The sequence below is a fragment of the Argentina silus genome, assembly GCF_951799395.1.
Source record: "Argentina silus genome assembly, chromosome: 7".
Taxonomy (NCBI): domain Eukaryota; kingdom Metazoa; phylum Chordata; class Actinopteri; order Argentiniformes; family Argentinidae; genus Argentina; species Argentina silus.
Window position 1 is genome coordinate 11,614,333 of NC_139661.1, and position 17,600 is coordinate 11,631,932.

The 17,600-nt window shown below is 41.5% G+C and overlaps 2 protein-coding genes across 3 annotated transcripts; one reads left to right on the plus strand and one right to left on the minus strand.

The window, feature by feature from the left end:
* Window positions 1-2,677: 2,677 nt before the first annotated feature.
* Window positions 2,678-8,477, plus strand: mat2ab (methionine adenosyltransferase 2Ab; the record flags this gene model as incomplete). 2 transcript variants are annotated; one of them, XM_083673366.1, is made up of 9 exons in its annotated part: window positions 2,678-2,883; window positions 3,847-3,924; window positions 4,141-4,263; window positions 4,373-4,485; window positions 4,610-4,753; window positions 4,960-5,178; window positions 5,339-5,521; window positions 5,639-5,772; window positions 6,480-8,477. In XM_083673366.1, exons 1-9 carry the CDS (start codon window positions 2,790-2,792, stop codon window positions 6,580-6,582), a joined length of 1,191 nt encoding a protein of 396 aa, XP_083529492.1. In that variant the 5' UTR covers window positions 2,678-2,789. The 2 variants fall into 2 exon arrangements, with proteins under 2 accessions (XP_083529492.1, XP_083529493.1); XM_083673367.1 differs by lacking the exon at window positions 6,480-8,477 and having other exon boundaries at window positions 5,639-5,776.
* Window positions 8,478-14,921: 6,444 nt separating this feature from the next.
* Window positions 14,922-17,573, minus strand: cUnh2orf68 (chromosome Un C2orf68 homolog). Its single transcript, XM_083673116.1, has 4 exons — window positions 17,355-17,573; window positions 16,834-16,949; window positions 16,599-16,744; window positions 14,922-16,259 (listed from the first exon to the last, which is right to left on the minus strand). Exons 1-4 carry the CDS (start codon window positions 17,462-17,464, stop codon window positions 16,137-16,139), a joined length of 495 nt encoding a protein of 164 aa, XP_083529242.1. The 5' UTR covers window positions 17,465-17,573; the 3' UTR covers window positions 14,922-16,136.
* Window positions 17,574-17,600: the final 27 nt, after the last annotated feature.

The window sequence follows — 17,600 nt, forward strand, 5'->3', positions numbered from 1 at the left end:
CAAGTGATTTTAAAGATTTGGGACACGTAAATTCTTGGACCCCATTTTTCGTTGTGTCACAGTTGTACAACAGTCAAAAACTAACTAAACTGACCTTGTACAATGGTTGTGAGAGGAATGTTTTGTTTTTTTCAAAACGCAAACGCTGGATCTCTGTAGCTGTTTTACATTGTTATTTTGTTGTTCAGTCAAATGTTGGTTGGAATTAACAGTTTATTTGACATTGTAATGTGATGGTTAATGTAATGTAATGTAAATGTAAATGTAAAATGTAATGGTTATTTTTCAACGTTGACTTAAGTTTGTCATTTCATGCTCATCACTTAACGTTGCTACCCGATTGTCCATGGATTTAAAATTAAGTTTTCTTAACATTGGCTGTTGACAGTCAGCATCAGACCATCTCACAGTTAAAAGTAATAGTTTTTAAAATGTTGCTTATTAACTTATTAAGTAAATACAACATTAAAAGTAATGTTGATGTAACATAACCTTCCTAACCAAATGGATACAAAAAAAAGTTTCACTGTGCTAGTTTTCCACTCTGTATTTCACTTATCTGAGGAATGGTGTTATTAACATGATGACATGACATATTTTATAATCAGGCTTACATTTTGCATTTAACTTTACTCACTTTTTGTGACAACAAACACTACACACACCCCCCCCCCACACACACACACACTGCACACGCCCCCCACGGTATGAGCCGTTGCCTCAATGACACTTTCTGGCTGCCTATGATTCTAAAATAACTTGTATGAGATAGTGCTACCACATTCTACTTCACATGTCTGTGCAATGTTTTGGTTTAACATGGTCTCACAGTTATCTTCCTTATATTGTCTTATATTGTCTCTTTATGGTTGGCCTAAGACAATGAATAAACATCTTTTTACATACCTTTACACAATGTTTTGATTTAGACATTGCTGCACGATACCATTTTCCGTCATGATGGATATACAACGATATTCCCAAAAAGCAATGTTAATGCCAGTTTAAAAGAAATTCCCCTGAGGATATGTCTACTATGTTCTATTTTCCATCTCTCTCAGAGGTCTGGTGTCGTCATAGATTAGATGAGTAGGAAATTACCAAACTCCCCTCCATATGAGTGTTATCTGTGTGTGCAATGTACTGATAAACGGACCAGTGACTTTAGGCTCAATAAAGTGCCATTAAACTTTCCAAAAAAACATCTTGAACATGAATTGAGGTATACCAGACCTAAAACAGGCATCCAAAATCTAATTTACAGCTGAACAAACCATTGCAATGATTACAGACTTTTGCCCAAAAGCAACAACCTGATAAATCTGAAATTAAGTTTATGACAAAATAAATGCTATACAACAGCCTTGGCTCTGCATATTATCTCTTACATAACTGAATTATGTTTTTTTACAAAAAGCCCCTGTTTCACCCTTCCCCTCAGGCAAGATTGATCAACCCAGCCTCTTTGTTTTGTAACTTAATCAAAAGCCCTGACTTCCAGCATTGGGTACCTTTTTAGGGCACAGATAATACTAACAAAGTCTGTAGAGTCAGGGACTGATCTGCTGTGGCTTTAACTGTAGAACAGCACCGTTTAGTTTATTTAACTGTAGAACAGCACCGTTTAGTTTATTTAACTGTAGAACAGCACCGTTTAGTTTATTTAACTGTAGAACAGCACCGTTTAGTTTATTTGAAAACAATAAGTTCTGAGGGTAAGTGGAGGTAGCTTCATTGCTGAGTGACATTCAGAGAGGACTGTCGGACCAGAAGCCCCAATGTACATGGATTCAAAAGATTTTATGCCAAAATGTGTTATGATTAGGCTACCGTGTCCGGTGTTAGAAATTATAATAAACACAAAATCAGTGAGAGTGAAGACATTGGCCATTCTTAATGTTACTTACTGTAAATACATGTAGGCTACGTTATACATTTATGATGTATCGATGATTCACTTACTTTAGACAAATGTACTTGTAGTTGTAAGTCGCTTTGGATAAAGGCGTCTGCTAAATGTCATAAACGTAAAAAAAAAATGTAAATGCTACACTAAGTGCATATCAAAATAAAAACGTTGAGTGAATTTCTATAATATATTACACAACATCTTTCCTGGTGACTGACATGGATACCAGCAGCAAGTAAAGGTAGAATATCTCTAATAATTAGGCTGTAGTGCAAAACCCCGTGGACCAATTTTGCCTTCCATTTATTGATGTGAAAAAGTACACAAAACCACCATTCATGTACTTGGTTATTAGTTAGTTTGTTTTGCCTATTCATTTGCCTTGGTGGCCTCTGATTTACATATACTCTCACGTTGTTTTTTATTCCCTTGGATACCTTACCTTATTTTTTGTAAGGTTGCAATAACATGACATGTTTATGAATGGCTTTTGTATTAAGGGCATAACAAAAGCGTTTTCTGCTTATCACATATAAAGCACAGTTCAGTTGCGTCATGGTTGGAAAATAATTGATGGAAAATCTGGTTTGATAAGAGATGCTGATAGAGCTGAGACTCCCAGCACACCGTGTCACTTTTGAATGCACCTGGTCAATGTATTCACCCCCCACGTTTAATATGGTATCGTCCACTGCCTGGGACAGTGACGTCTGAGCATTAGTGAATAAATACTGGAGCGCTACAAGAGGAGATTTGCGAATGCATGGAACGAGCTGAGGAGGAGTGACACTAGTACACAGTCAAGGAAATAATCAATAAAATCTGCGTCGTTTAGCGATAATCATTCTGTTTTTCATCTGTAAAATAAATAAGGGTAACAATGATGAACGGACAAATGAACGGGTTTCACAACTCCCTTATTGAGGAGGACTGCTTCTTGTTCACCTCGGAGTCAGTCGGAGAAGGGCACCCTGGTAAGACATGATAGCTAACGGCTATTAATCAATGTGGTTTTAGCGAGCAAACATGGTTGCCTACGTTTTGGCAATTTGTTGTTAGCTAGCTATAAACTATACACGTTTTTCTGAACGTAGCGTGCCATTGTTGTCGCTGATTGACAGTTGCGTAAGGTTAGCTACCTGAGTAAACCACGCGCTAGGATGGATCTTGCTCAAGCCGCATGTGAGGGCCAAATGTTCTTATTCCAGGCTAGTAGTCTTATCATTTTGCCGATAATTCTTTGTTAGTTTATATTACGTGTACTGGACCCTAAACACATTTCAGTGACTAAGACTCGTTACCTTAGCTAGCTACTAATGTTACTGAGTCGCTAGAGACATGCCTGTTTTCGCAGTATCTTGCTTTGCGCAGTTCTAGCCCCTGCAGAGTCTTAAGATGCGGACCAGTTTGCGCGCTCTCTGGGATTAACTAGGCCACAACACACATCCAGAGTTCTATGTAAGGCCCCGTAAAGCCACAGCTAATATATCATTGAGTTGCTCGCTGTTAGACCGTCATTTAGACCGGCTATCCAACTACACAATGATTGCAGTGGTTCTTAACGTGAACCCGCGGAAATGGCGGCGCTTCTTGCCCTTCTCGTACGCCGGAAACTAGCTATGTCTGGGTGGGCTTGCTCCGACTGAGCCCCGCCTACCATGGCCATAATCTTAACATGTGGTCGGCCGGTCCGCAGTTTATAAACCACTGCGTGGCCCTGCAGTACTGATCATGAAGGTCCGTCTGCACAATCTGAGCGAGTTTTACTTGAACCTAAAGAAGGCGTTGATAGAATGCCTCCCGACTAAAGAAGTTCATGTGCCTCACCCAGCTGTCTCTCACTGACGTGTCACTGCGGTTGTAGCGATGCAACTTCAGAATTAATTCTCATACTTTGTGTAGATCTGCAGACTTATGGTACTTGTTTTATCTTATAGATAAGATTTGCGACCAGATCAGTGATGCAGTGCTTGACGCCCATCTTAAACAGGATCCTGATGCCAAAGTTGCTTGTGGTAAGAAAAAAAGCACCTCCACTGTCTGATGCAACCTCTTCCTGCTCTTAAGTCAGCTATTCAACATCATGATTTAAAGCACCTGGTTGAACTCCTATTTACCTTACATGGATCAATACCTACTTTCCTCAGATTATCTTTATTGATTGGAATGATTTGCTTGTGGCCTCTGTAGAGATAAAGTTGCACTCCTCCCCTTTGACCCCTCTTTTACAGAAACTGTTGCCAAGACAGGGATGATCCTGCTGGCAGGTGAGGTGACGTCACGTGCTACAGTGGACTATCAGAAGATTGTCCGTGACACCATCCGTCATATCGGTTATGATGACTCCTCCAAAGGTGCGTCTCCTTGTCTTTTTTTTGCTCTCTTAAATGAACTCACACACACAATTCAAGCCTACTCTAAAAGACTTCCATCACATTGTAACTGTCCTTTTTTCTTTTTCAGGATTTGATTATAAGACCTGCAACGTGCTGGTGGCTCTGGAGCAGCAATCTCCTGACATCGCCCAGGGTGTTCACATTGACCGCAACGAGGAGGACATAGGGGCAGGGGACCAGGTCAGTGGTTCTTGTGCAAACAAAGGCAGCGAATCATCTTTGTAGTGATAGTTGTACATTTACCAGACTGAAATGACACTGGCATGTTTGGCAGAGGTAACAGTAAGCCTTTTCCCATCCCCAGGGTCTAATGTTTGGCTATGCCACCGATGAGACCGAGGAGTGCATGCCCCTTACCATCGTTCTTGCCCACAAGCTCAATGCCAAGATGGCTGAACTGCGTCGCGATGGCACCCTGCCCTGGCTCCGGCCAGACTCCAAGACCCAGGTACGCTGCCTTGCAGAAACTAGAGCATCTTTTATAGCGGTTTAGTTGACGTATTTCAGCAAACGTTGAAATGTGCTTTATGTAAAACTAGGTGCAATATGACTTAACATATTCAGTATCACCAACCTCTCCACAATTCTATCATTTTTCAAACTAGTTGTTATCCATGGTTGCTGTTGTACACCCCAGCTGTCTTCTCTGTTTAGGTGACTGTGCAGTACCGTCAGGATCGTGGTGCCATGCTGCCAGTACGTGTGCACACCGTGGTCGTGTCTGTGCAGCACGATGAGGACATCTGCCTGGATGAGATGCGTGACGCCCTGAAGGAGAAGATTGTCAAGGCAGTGGTGCCCTGCATTTACCTGGATGATGACACAGTCTACCACATGCAGCCAAGTGGGCGCTTTGTCATCGGCGGTCCCCAGGTAAGAGTGCAGGGCTGAGGCTAGCTGTAGTTGTCAGTTAAAAGGATAGTTAAACTAAAAAAAACAACAACCTTTGTTTCCTTACCAGACTGTAGGGGAATTATTTTTTTCTGTATTTTCAGATCCATACCAGTAATAACCATTTCTCCTGTTTCTGCAGGGTGATGCTGGCCTTACTGGCCGTAAGATCATTGTTGACACTTATGGAGGCTGGGGTGCCCATGGTGGAGGAGCCTTTTCTGGGAAGGACTACACAAAGGTGGACCGCTCTGCTGCCTACGCTGCGCGCTGGGTGGCCAAGTCTCTGGTGAAGGCTGAGCTGTGCAAGAGGGTGCTGGTCCAGGTGAGGGGAGGAACTCTCATAACACCCCACTTGAGCAGAGGGCTGTGACTGAATCAAACCAGAAGTCTGCTGTATGTTTATATGCTGATGTCATGTCTGCATGCCTACTTGTATTAGGTGGCCTATGCCATTGGAGTGGCCCACCCCCTCTCCATCTCAATCTTCCACTACGGGACATCCCAGAAGAGTGAGAGGGAGCTGCTAGACATTGTGAAGAAGAACTTTGACCTCCGACCTGGGGTCATTGTCAGGTAAAGTATACCCCTCTGAGGCTGTGTGTCTCACCCAATTAGTCACTTATGGATCCCTCCTGTTACTCATCCTCTATGGTTTTGCTGTTCTAGTTGGTTTTAATCCTTAACTGTGTGATACTGTATGCTTAAATTGGATAGCACTGTAAATATCGCACTGTTTGCAACTCCTCTGCTGCTTTGTTTGGCTTCTCTGTTTCAATCGGGGCTTGTGATCAGTTCGCCAATCCTTATATTCTATCCCCCCCTATCTGTCTCGCTTCAAATGCCATTGGTGTACAGTATGTAGAGCGAAAGGTTAAACCTAGAGAACTGCAGTAGAGGCTCGAGTCAATTTTATTAGAGGGCATGTTAAATACCCAGCATGAGTGAAGGTTTCCTGCTCATGTCAACTAGAGTGCATGGGGTTCTCAGAGCTTTTAAAGTTCAGTGCCATTTATAAATGGGATCAGTGTGCTTTCCATCTCCAAGCTGCAGTCCCCTCACTGCTCAAGGATGAATTTGTTTGCAGGGTAAGTGTCGAAGCTTCGTCCCTCCCTCCCCCTCTCTACTAGCTGGCCAATTGAACCTTTCTGATTATGGTTTTCTTTTGTGGCTCTCGACACTCCCTATTGGCTGATTGAGCATTATGGCTGTGTGAGTATTGATGCGTGCATCAGAGGTCACTTCCTGCGGTGGACGCTAAATGAGTTGATTATGTATTCCAGGGAGCTGGAGCTGAAGAAGCCCATGTATCAGAGGACTGCTGCCTACGGCCACTTTGGCCGTGACTCCTTCCCATGGGAGCAGCCCAAAAAGCTCAAATACTAAACCTGTTAAGCTTTTCCCCCCAGGCCTGTTGGTGTATACTACAGAGAAGCCTACAAGGTCCCAGGGGGTGAAAGGCCCTTAAATCCTTCCCTCATAATGGCAAAATTAAACCCCTACCCACCCTGTCCTCCTCACCTGAAAATGTCTCATGTCCCCCCTTTTCTACTTCCTCTCCTTAGGCACCTGTACTCTCTTCGACTGTTTAGTAGTGTTTTCTGTGCTCCTCTAACATTCTCACAATAATTAAGATAAGTTTTATGTTGAGAGAATAGTTGGGGGGGATCCTAGAACATTGAAATGTGCAGCCTGTGCTTCATCATGTTCCCATTTTCCAATGAGGTCCCAAAGTATCCTCGTCTTCCACTAATGCCCCTCACATAACTCTTCCCCCCCTACCCAGCCTCACTGAGAAACTTGTAAGGAGTATCCCAGTCTTGGCTTTCCTTACACTTGATCGGCATTTGAACCTTTTTCTTCCTTCTGGTCTTGTTACCAAGGTCACACATAATACCTACATAAGTTTACTGGTGCTACTGAAGTAAGAGACATTTTGGGCATCTCTATGGCATTAGCTGGCAGCCCTTTCCCAGTGGAAGAATATCCTGTTTTGGATACAGTATTGTCTGATTTCCCCACACCCACACTCTATACTTCCCTTTTAGATGTTTCCTCCTGTTAGTCTGGTACTGTGAATGCTCACCCCTAATCCTTTCTCCCTCTTATTTTATTCCCCTTATCTTTGTGGAGGATGTACGAATGGCACGATTAAGGGTTAATGGTTTTTTGCTGTTTTTCAAAAAAATGCTATGCATTGCAGGCTGAGGAACGAGCCAAATCTTGATTTTTCAAGTCAAGTTCTTGAAGATGCGCAGTTAAGTCTCAGATGCCCCGACACAGACCTGTGCTGTTTTCTGACGTCATACAGAAAAGTCAGAAGCTGCTATGTCACTGCTAAGGTCTTTAGGGGTGTTGGTTACACTTGATAGTTTGAGAAGAACGCATTGGATTGACTTTTATTAACATTGAAATGTCAATTTTAAAACAAACTCCTTCAAAAGGTAGTTTCATTTCTGTTTTTTATTTACTTTTTTAAGGGTTTTAAGACTAAGGTACTCCTTGGATATTGATGGCAGGTGTAGCTACAGAGAAACCTGGTCCCCGTCCTTATCCTGAAGGAGTACTTTCTTTGCCACAATGAAGAGCTCTTACTACTGGCTAACAATCAAAAACAAACCATGAGACTATTTATGTTCTCTGAAACTCAGCGTGGATACAGAGAAGCTGAGGTTTTCAAAGGCAGCTTTAAAAAAATGACACGGTTTTGTTTTTAAATCATGTTTTTTATTTGACCGAATGCCATAACCAAGTTACATTTTCAGTGTGTCTCTTGTGGTTCCAAAGTGTCCTACAGAAAAGCTTTGGTTTGCCTCCACAGGGAACCATCACTGGCTAATGTGATGAGTATTTTACAATTTTGGACAGCAGGTTTTTGAATGAGATTGTATTGACATACACGTCTGGTACTGTTCTCTCCCCTCCCTTATCCTTGCATGAAGCGATGGCAAAGTTTGGCTGGTGTTGTACAGAGAAACCAGCCTTGTTTACATGCCATCCCTTGTTAGTCTGGATAGGGTCTCCCTTTTGAGCTTTGGTTGTGTCTCCTTTTACCGCTCAAGAGGTCAGTTGGCTGGCTACAGTGAGTGTAAAGAGTGCCTTTTCTATTTCCTCTACCCAACCCCTGTACTGAAACCCTTTCCCTGTCCTGCTCTTGATCAACATGCGTCCAACATTCTGAAGGAACTAGTAGCTTGTGTATGCTTCATTGTCTTCAGAGGTTGGATACTAATCCTTCATGTCAAAGATCTGAAATAAATATGGCTACTTTCCTCCTTGAATCTTTGTGGTGTGTCATTCATTGTCAGTTTCCTTAGTATATAAGGTACAGCGCTGTTTGTTATATTGGTCTAGGAGTATCATATGAAAGTGCAATTCCAAGTAGTAGGTGCCCACTATTTGATCTCTGGGAGCAGTTTCTCAAAAAAGAACTGTTGTGAGAAACTGGAAGCGCACACGGACCATGGGCATGGTAGCGTGCAAATAACAGAAATCTATTTGTGAGCGAAAGTAAACATTTCATTTGGATATATATTTCAAATTCCCATGAATGTGTGTTTAGATTCCTTGGAGCACCAAGTAGTAGTTGTAGTAAATCTAAATTGCCCCAGATTGGGAAATTGGTTTGTTGCAAGATAAGTTAACATGACATCCTAACATATGTAGGGAGACTTATAGTAAATATACTGACACTCCCTGTATACAAATAAAACATTTAATTTAAAAAAAAAAGAAAAGACCGGAGGACAAGAACAGGGTGCAAATAGTAGCCTAATAAATATTGCGTAAAGCTGAAAAATAGTATCATTTAGTTTGTGTTTCTTGTTCTGATCAGTTTGACACCTACTGAGGGTCCACTCACCTAGTGTTGCCGTTGTACATTTTGTTTCAGATATATGGATTGGAAGCAACATAGATGGTGTCCCTCGAGGTCCAATAACAAACAGTAGTTGTGTCATACTTAGTAGTCTAAAGAGCTGGCCTAGAAAGGGTCTTTGATATGAAAAGTACAGTCTGTCTCATATTAGTTCTTAAGAGGTCTCTAGTCTTTTGGCCTTGTTCTATTCAAAACTATTTTTCAATAATAAGCGGCTTCATAAAAGTACAAATGGCTTATTCCAGCTTGCACTCTGTGCAACCCTAATTTCCTCTGGTTCCATGCATTCAGACCCTGATTGGCAATAGAAACACTTTCTCAAGCAGAGCTTTTAGAAGCAGCAGCCAAATCCTGTTCCTTGCTCAGAATGTGAAGCAGTTGCTGTTCTAAATTGGCAATCTTTTGATCTGCCTCATTACCATTTACTTAGGTGGTCACCACTTTGTTATATTGTGCAACAGTAATCAGGCTGGCTTTTTGAATTCGTGAATGTATTTTGTAATCTGCTTAACCCTGTGTTATTGTGTTGTGTTAGCCAGTTTGATTTGTTTTCTTGGCATAGCAACAATGTAGTGTTGTTGACTTTAGAAACATTCAGGCACCTGAACAACGGCTGTGAATGTTTATCATGGGATGGTGTGGTGTTGTGTCTATGTATTGTTTATCTCTCTTATGCGTCACATTACGTGTGCATTAGTTACCTAATTTAATTTTGTGTGCCAAAGTTGCCTCCCTATGCATACCGCTTTCTGGTAGACCTACACCCACTCAGGCGTGGCAGTTGCTTATGATTATTGGGTGAATTGGGTGGCTCAGATGCCATGTCTGCTTTAGGACACTTGTCTCAGGGAAGGGAAGTCTCTCAAACTCTCACTCGCCCTTCCCCTTTGTGGACATAAATATCCAGGTGACACGTGACTCCTTAGGACCAGGGTCCACTGGACTTACTTGGTCCTGGAGACATTAGAGGTAAAGGATCAATGTGAGGGGGGCCATTTCCTAGTTTAGAGAAGGTGCCAGCGTTGCACTTTTCAGAATTCACTTGCTTGCAGCGGGGGAACCTTCTGCCTGTGTCACATGCTGCGAAAGGAATGCAATGCGGCATTCTCACTCCTCATCTAGGTACAGTAATGATCACCACACCAGCCAATGTTCTCAGATGACCCACAGTACTATGTATGGTAATCATCACCTCACCAAACAGGTACGTTCTACTGACCCTAATAATTGCTTGGTTTTGTTCTCAGTGTTGTCCAAAAAGCACAGGACAAATGTTTCTTACAGTCTGTGACCCCTGAAATACTGTTAGACATGCCATTTGATAGATACTTTCATCCATACAGTGAGTGCATTTGTTTTTCATATATATGGTCCCACTGGGAATCAAACCTACAACCTTGGTGTTGCTAGTGCTATGCTCTACCAACTGAGCCACACAGGATCTGAAGAGCAACACCCTCATAACATTAACCAGTATTACTGCCCCCCTGAAATACTACGAGAGAAAATAAACATGTGTTGGCCTTTAATGAATCCCCTTGATTACATCATCTCCCTGGGACTGTCCAAGTACATGTTATGGATAATATGGGCCATCATTTAAGCACTGCGCCTCAATAGTACAGTACTACAGTTACATTGTATCAACCCAGAACCATTAATAGCTTTCATGCTCAAGTTACTGGTTAGCAGTGCCAAACTGTCTGTCACTAATCGACCATACACACTGCAGCAGCTGTCCAGTCACACTACCAAGCAAGGCTTACTCATACCTCTATTTTTAACTTGCAACACACTGACAGAATATTGGGGTTAAACAGATGTATACACCAATTCTATGTACTATTTCACTATAAGGGATATTTGACACATAAAAGACAATTCTAACCCACAATGTTTAAATGGACTTTCAGTTGTTCAGGATGTTTTGATCACACCTCTTGTCCCAGAGCCTAATTTGAATGAGTAAACTGTTACAAAACTACACTGTGGGTAATCGTTTAGGTATGCAAGATGTGCATCAGCTTGCTGTATTTATTGCCAAGCACACAGACAAGAAACTTGTCATGTTCCTCCAAAGGTGAGGGGGAACTGAGGGACCCTGTACTGTGGTGTAGACAACACAACACATCACTCTCACACTGATAGTAAACAGAGAGCAGAAAGGCCAGCACATGTATGTTATAGATTTATACAACCCTGGGAATGAGACTAAACCAGATACTCTCTGGGGGCTCATATGGGAGGATGTATCAGATAATGCAAGAAAAATATGATATTCAGAAGTGTTAAAGGCCAGTGTCCTGTGGCATTGAAGTGTCTCTGAGCTGAATGCACACCGCAGATTCTAATGGACTGTAGGACTGGCACTTGGGGGCGATGTCACAGTGAGAAGGTCATGATCAGGCTGTTTGGCCAAGGTTAGGGGTGTGGCACTGCAGGGTTTGGGTGACAGTATGACACAACATTAGTAGAGATGTCAGCTTTTTTGTACAGTGTATGCAAGAAGAGAAAGTAACACAATAATGATTGTGTTCGTTTTAACATAAAACTACCAAAGCTATGTTGTGCATTCTTATCAATGAAGTTCAATCTCATTTATTTAGACAACTAACAATGCAGTCATTTTATAAGAAGCTTTTTATCAAGGAACATAGTCTGCATAGCTTCTCCTGGCTTGTGGCTGTTATCTGAACAGTGTATGTGAAGTGCATATTTTTACAATACCTGATATCCAATCAGGGGCATTAGAATGAACCCGCCCACATGATTACAGGTCCAGAGCTCAATCTTACATGACATCTGTACAGGTAAATAACTGTATAATAAGAATCTAGTGTAATTATACACAACAAGCTGCTGTTTGTCAACCAGTTACACTACAATAGGACCAGACCTGCAGTATGCAACTCAGTTCACTTTATAATGTCCCATGGCTGCATGGCATACAAAGCTGAAGAAGAAAAAAAACCTCAGATTTTGCTTATGTAGTCAGTTTGGCATTGGTCAATATTAGGATTATGTATGGCGCACAGAGAAAGCCCATTGTTTAAAAACAAACTCCCTCAGCATGGTAACTGGGGGCTGTCTTTGTCTGTTCCAGTTAGGACTGACGCTAATCTAATCTCTCTCTCTCTCTCTCTCTCTCTCTCTCTCTCTCTCTGTCTGCCTTTCGTACTTCTCAAAGACGGTCTGTGGTCCCAGGGCAACTTCTCAAACTGCAAAACACAATTTATAAGATTATGCAATGTGGTTACATGAACCATTAAAACATTAAACAATTATTTGTATGACTTATTTGAATGCTTTTATGAATGATAAGATAAGGACCTTTTCGTTGCACTTTTTATGGTACTGTTTCCACTGGTATTTACAACTAAGTAGTAGCCTAATGTTACAACTGTAACCAGGTTGAAGTGGTAAACTCACTCCTTAAGTTGAAATACCCCCACTCCGCACCATCGAATTTCTCAGTTGCATAGCTGTTTACCATTGGGTATTTTGGTGATGGTTACGTGTGTTGGCAATACAAATGACGCAGGTTAGGGTTAGGTGGTGTCTAATGGTGCTTTGTGTTATAATTTGTGTAATTTGTAGAAACAAACAAAGTAATGCATAAAAGTTATGATCATGGGCATAGGTTTCAGTAGAGACGGGGAGGACATGTTACATCATGTCCGTCCCCATCCTGTCCGTCCCACCTCTGTGGGGTTAGCGTTTTTGTGGGGTTAGAGTTGATGTGACGTATTTAGCAAGAAAGCTGATGAAACTATGTTGTATAAATCACACAAAATGCGTAGGCCACATTTTCCTGGAAGAGATCTCCGCCCTAAGGATTTATCCTGGGGTGATACTGTGACAAACAACACTCAGACAAGTCATGCAGTCGTGTCTTAACATGCTTTCACAACATCTATTTGAGAATCATTTAGTTCCTTTCACAACATACAGTAAAGTGTTTCGCAATAAGCTAATTGGAAAATGACTTTGTGTTCCAAGGAACAAAGATGTAGTCCAAGGAACAAGCCCCAAAATCCTCTTATAGATTTCACCATGCAGATTCCGTCTGGCCACTTAACATTCTGATTTACTGTATTGCCACTCAGAGGTGGTTCATGCAAACTGGAGAGTGAGCTAGGCCTACAAACTGAGAAACAATGATGACAAATGGTTGGAATACTTATACCCAACTGGTCATACTGATTATATGTCACTGATATACAGTAAGGGGCAGCACAGATGAGTAGACAAATATACTTGTTGTAAGTCGCTTTGGATAAAAGCCTCTGCTAAATGTCAAAAATGTAAATGTAAAATGAGTATACTATTGTCACTGAGGACAATAAAGGTCATAACGACCTAACAAGTATGTGAAACGAAAGGACTGTTAGCGCTTACTACTGATCTAATACTACGGATGGCTCTCTGACTGCTGTTTGCATCTTTCTCTCCTGTTAATCAAACTGGCAGATCAAAGCGTGTCAATGTTATAGATTGCAAAAGGCCAGACACAATCATGTTTTTGCTGACAACCCTCAAGGTTTGTTGCATAACAGACCATGTGAAACTGCACTGGGATATGAGAGGAAGTGAAGGCGAGAGTGTTGGTTGGGTATTTTTTCAGCCAATTGGGAAATGATGAAACTGGGGAGGATCGTTGGAGAAGCACAATGGGAGAGGCATGGGAATGTAGAAATGTGTCATGCCTTCCTCTCTCTCAACAGCAGTCACATGCCAAATGGAAGTCAGTGAGCAGGGCGTGTGAGTTCAAAGGGGTGTGGCCCTGTTCCACCAATAGCATCACAGAGACTACTCCCCCTAAAAAAGGTTTGCATAACAGCAGAGGCTTGGCTAGGCATGTGGTCCTGGAATGAAGTTAGCATATTTTCATGCATCGCTGAAAACAATGAATTAATCTCCCGCCATGGTGGGAATCAGCAGTTTGTCCTCCCAAATGTCAGCTCCAAGTCCTGTACTCTTTTTTTTGTCTTTTTTTATTTATTTTTTGGGGGGGTGGGGTTGCTGAATTCCCACAAGAACATGTTGTTTATTTACACCACAGCCCTGGGAAAAAGCTGTGTCTAGTTCTAATTTCCAACTAAATAGCTGTTCATTAAACAGTAGTGTCCCAGAGATTTATTCATTCTATAATCTGGGTAGAGTCAACAGGACTGGGTTATTAATACAGGTCTGTGTCCCATGGAAGAAACTCTGGCCATGTGACTTTTCAGCATTGCAGTATCCTATATTGAAACGACCCTCGTTGCACCTGTCCTGTGCCCCCCTAAATGTGAAACAGTGTACCAGGAAATACTACGACAGTTATGCCTGATGGATCTGATTATACACAGTGTCTACTCTACATTTGTGCAAACTACAATACAATGTCCAAGCACGTCCCTTTTGAAAGATACATGCGATTAGTGAATAATTGTATGAGACAGTGTAAGAGGATCAAGCGGTGGAAAAAAAGAATGGCTTCTATGGAGTAATTGTGTTGTATTATATACTACAGTACTATGAAAACTGGTACAGCCTATTTAGTCAGTGCCCAGTTAAGCTGGCAAATTCTGCCATCTACTGATGAATAGTAGCATTACACTGCACATAAGAAGAACAGGGCCCACTGATCATGCATAAACATAGTTTATTCATATAATTATGTGTATCTGATTTGTGAATCATTATCTACATCGTTGTGCCCATGGCATAGTTTTCATGTCTTGCCTTTTCAAACCAGAATCTATCATTTGTCAAGCTGTGTTTGGATATAGAAATCTAGGATATATACCCATTGATTCTTAAAGAACTTTAAAACATAAATAAAATTTAAAAAAATACTTGGATTTATTGTATTTTAGTAGTATAGCTCCTTTCCACCTTACACGGGTGCTCAAAGCACTTGAGTTTCATTAGCTTAATACAACTGTCTTCCCCATTAAAACTCAAAATAAAAACTCATGTTGATGTTATAAACTTCAGCTTTTGCATCCAGAGTTCTGTCTGAATTTGTGTGGTCACAAATCTCCAACCCCATCCATCAGCTTTATGTGGTGGCGTTTGATTGTATTTTAAATTATGGATTGTGGCTTTAACAGGTTTCTATTTTCTCCACATCCCTAAGACTGGCCAATAGTAACATGACATTCTCCCTACATTAATGTTAAAACCAATCATTATGCACCACTGGGCAATGAGTTGATCTTTATGTGTTATACAAAAGGAGGAGAAAGAGAATATGGTCACAATGGACACAAATCTTTGTAGTCAATTCACGAACATTGCTACTACTGGTAATCTACTGTACATACAAAGAATGCACCAAAAGAAAATAGAAAATAACTAATGTCTTTAATATATTTAATACTGAAACAAAAAACTAAGGTCCTCTCTAGAAAATTACAGTATCAAAAATAAATGTCTCAGAAAATACAGGCCAATCAAAAATAAATTAGAATTATTCTTTAGACAAACACAAACCAACTGCTACATTTGCATGATTTGCTCCCCAGTCTTACAGAGAAAACTATCACATTGTGACTTTATGTAATGAGTGGGAGAGCAAATAAAACAGTCACCTTTTCAAGAAAAGAAAACACTTTGATGCAATGCAATCCCATGAATCACAGCACTTCACATAATGATCACACTGATATAAACAAACAGTACATTTAGTGAAAACATGAAACACATCACACTTTCGATGGGGCACTGTTCATTTAAAAAAATATATTCACAGGGGACGGCGTCACAGTTTCTGGGACCTGTTGTGAGAGTGGGCGTCCATGTTGGTTTCTGCACTCTGGAGTGAGTGGACAGCTAATAGAAAGTCAACCATAAGACAACCTCAGTCTTACACTGTGCCCTAGAGCCATAGCCCAGGGTCGGAGGTGCTTGATCCTGGCCAACAATCGCTATGTCCCCATTAATCCTCTGGTACTGGCATTACAGACACGGAGAGGAGAGGATTGGCAGGAGAATAGACCAGGGCTTATGGCTCCTCTACCCTGTCTCTTCTCCCCCCTCTACCTCATTACTGTCATCCTTACGACAATCTCATCCCTCAGCGTTTGTCCCGCCGTTTGTCCATTTCCTTTCGAACCCGGGCCTGTAGTGCCACCCTCATGGCTGAGTCCAGAACATTGTTCTCTGCAACACGCTGCACAACCCTCTCTGGCTTGTCCTCCTAAGAGAGGGGCATGGGGGACATGAGGGCACAAATTATAAAATTGGATGAATGTATTTTTGTATTTATCCTTTATTTAACCAAAGAAGTCACATTGAGATTTTCATCTATTTTTCAAGTGAGCCCTGGCCAAGAAGGCAACATACACAAACTTATACAGACACAAAAGACACAGCACAGCATATACAATTGTTTGGTAAAAAAACTGTGCAAAGCGCACAAAATAACTTAAGAGATGGCTTCCTAATAATGAATGGTTAAAAGCATGTGCACTCCTTGGTAATAAAGGGAGTAAAGGTACACATATAGACAGACACACACACATGCAGATGTGCAAACCTTGTGTACAATGAACGAGGTGACACGACCAGAGTCAGCCTGGTAATCCAGCCAGAAGAGCTCAGTTCCCTGAGTCTCTGGTTCTGTGCTTGACCCACTCTCATTCCACTCCTCCATCTCTGCACCCACCCCTGGCTCTGAGCCATCTGAGAACACACATACACACACAACTACTGAAACAAACGTCCCCCATTAAACTGGCAGAAAGGTTTATCGAACAACAGTGTTTTCCTACTTCTCTGTCTAGGATGGTACACTTGGATGTCGGGCCGACGGGGACGTCTCGGGGTTGTGGTGTTCCTACGGCTCAGGCGCTCCTTAGCCTGCTTCACCTCTTTGTCGTAATGATCTCTGTAAGACATCAAATAAGTGGTGGCTAAGACAGTTAATAATCCACCAAAAGAGGGAAAAGTCATCATGAATATGTTTCACTGTGTATGTTAATGAGTGTCAACATTACTGAGGAGGCAGCTGATTGATGATGATTTGTGATTAGATTAGAACAACAACCAAGATTCGTGAGCAGAATGGGTGAACTCAACAACTGTAAGATCTCTGAAGATGGCATGGGATAGCGCTGGACATGGATGGACATTATGCGCATGCCCAGTAGATATATAAGCGAGTAGGCGTACTAGCGATGCATTTTCCCAAAATGAGCATAATCCTGGACATCTTCAATTGTACTACCTCAGAATTGATGACATTCACAAATTATATCGTACAGATACTCCCAACAATGTTAGCTATGATCACCTGGCAAGCTGGTTCCTTCGAATATGGTGTAAGAAACCATGGCTCATGTCCAAACGACCCCCAGGTTTATATTTCAGATCCTGTTCTTCATCATCTCTCAAAATATCCATCGTAAGAGATGGTACAATATATATATACAGTATTTATTTAGAGGTGAATATTTCCCCTCTTTATGTATTACACCCCAACAAGATGCATCGAAGCTAATGTTAATCAAGCTTTTAATGTGGGTTGTTGCTGTCCAAC

What these genes read in the sequence shown, in the direction of transcription:
- cUnh2orf68 (XM_083673116.1), bottom strand. Translation starts at nt 17,464, where the DNA reads ATGGATATTTTGAGAGATGATGAAGAACAGGATCTGAAATATAAACCT. An exon ending in GTACCATCCTAGACAGAGAA is followed by an intron (nt 16,745 to 16,833) that starts GTAGGAAAACAC and finishes GTGTGTTCTCAG; the next exon opens with ATGGCTCAGAGCCAGGGGTG. An exon ending in CCTCGTTCATTGTACACAAG is followed by an intron (nt 16,260 to 16,598) that starts GTTTGCACATCT and finishes CCCCTCTCTTAG; the next exon opens with GAGGACAAGCCAGAGAGGGT.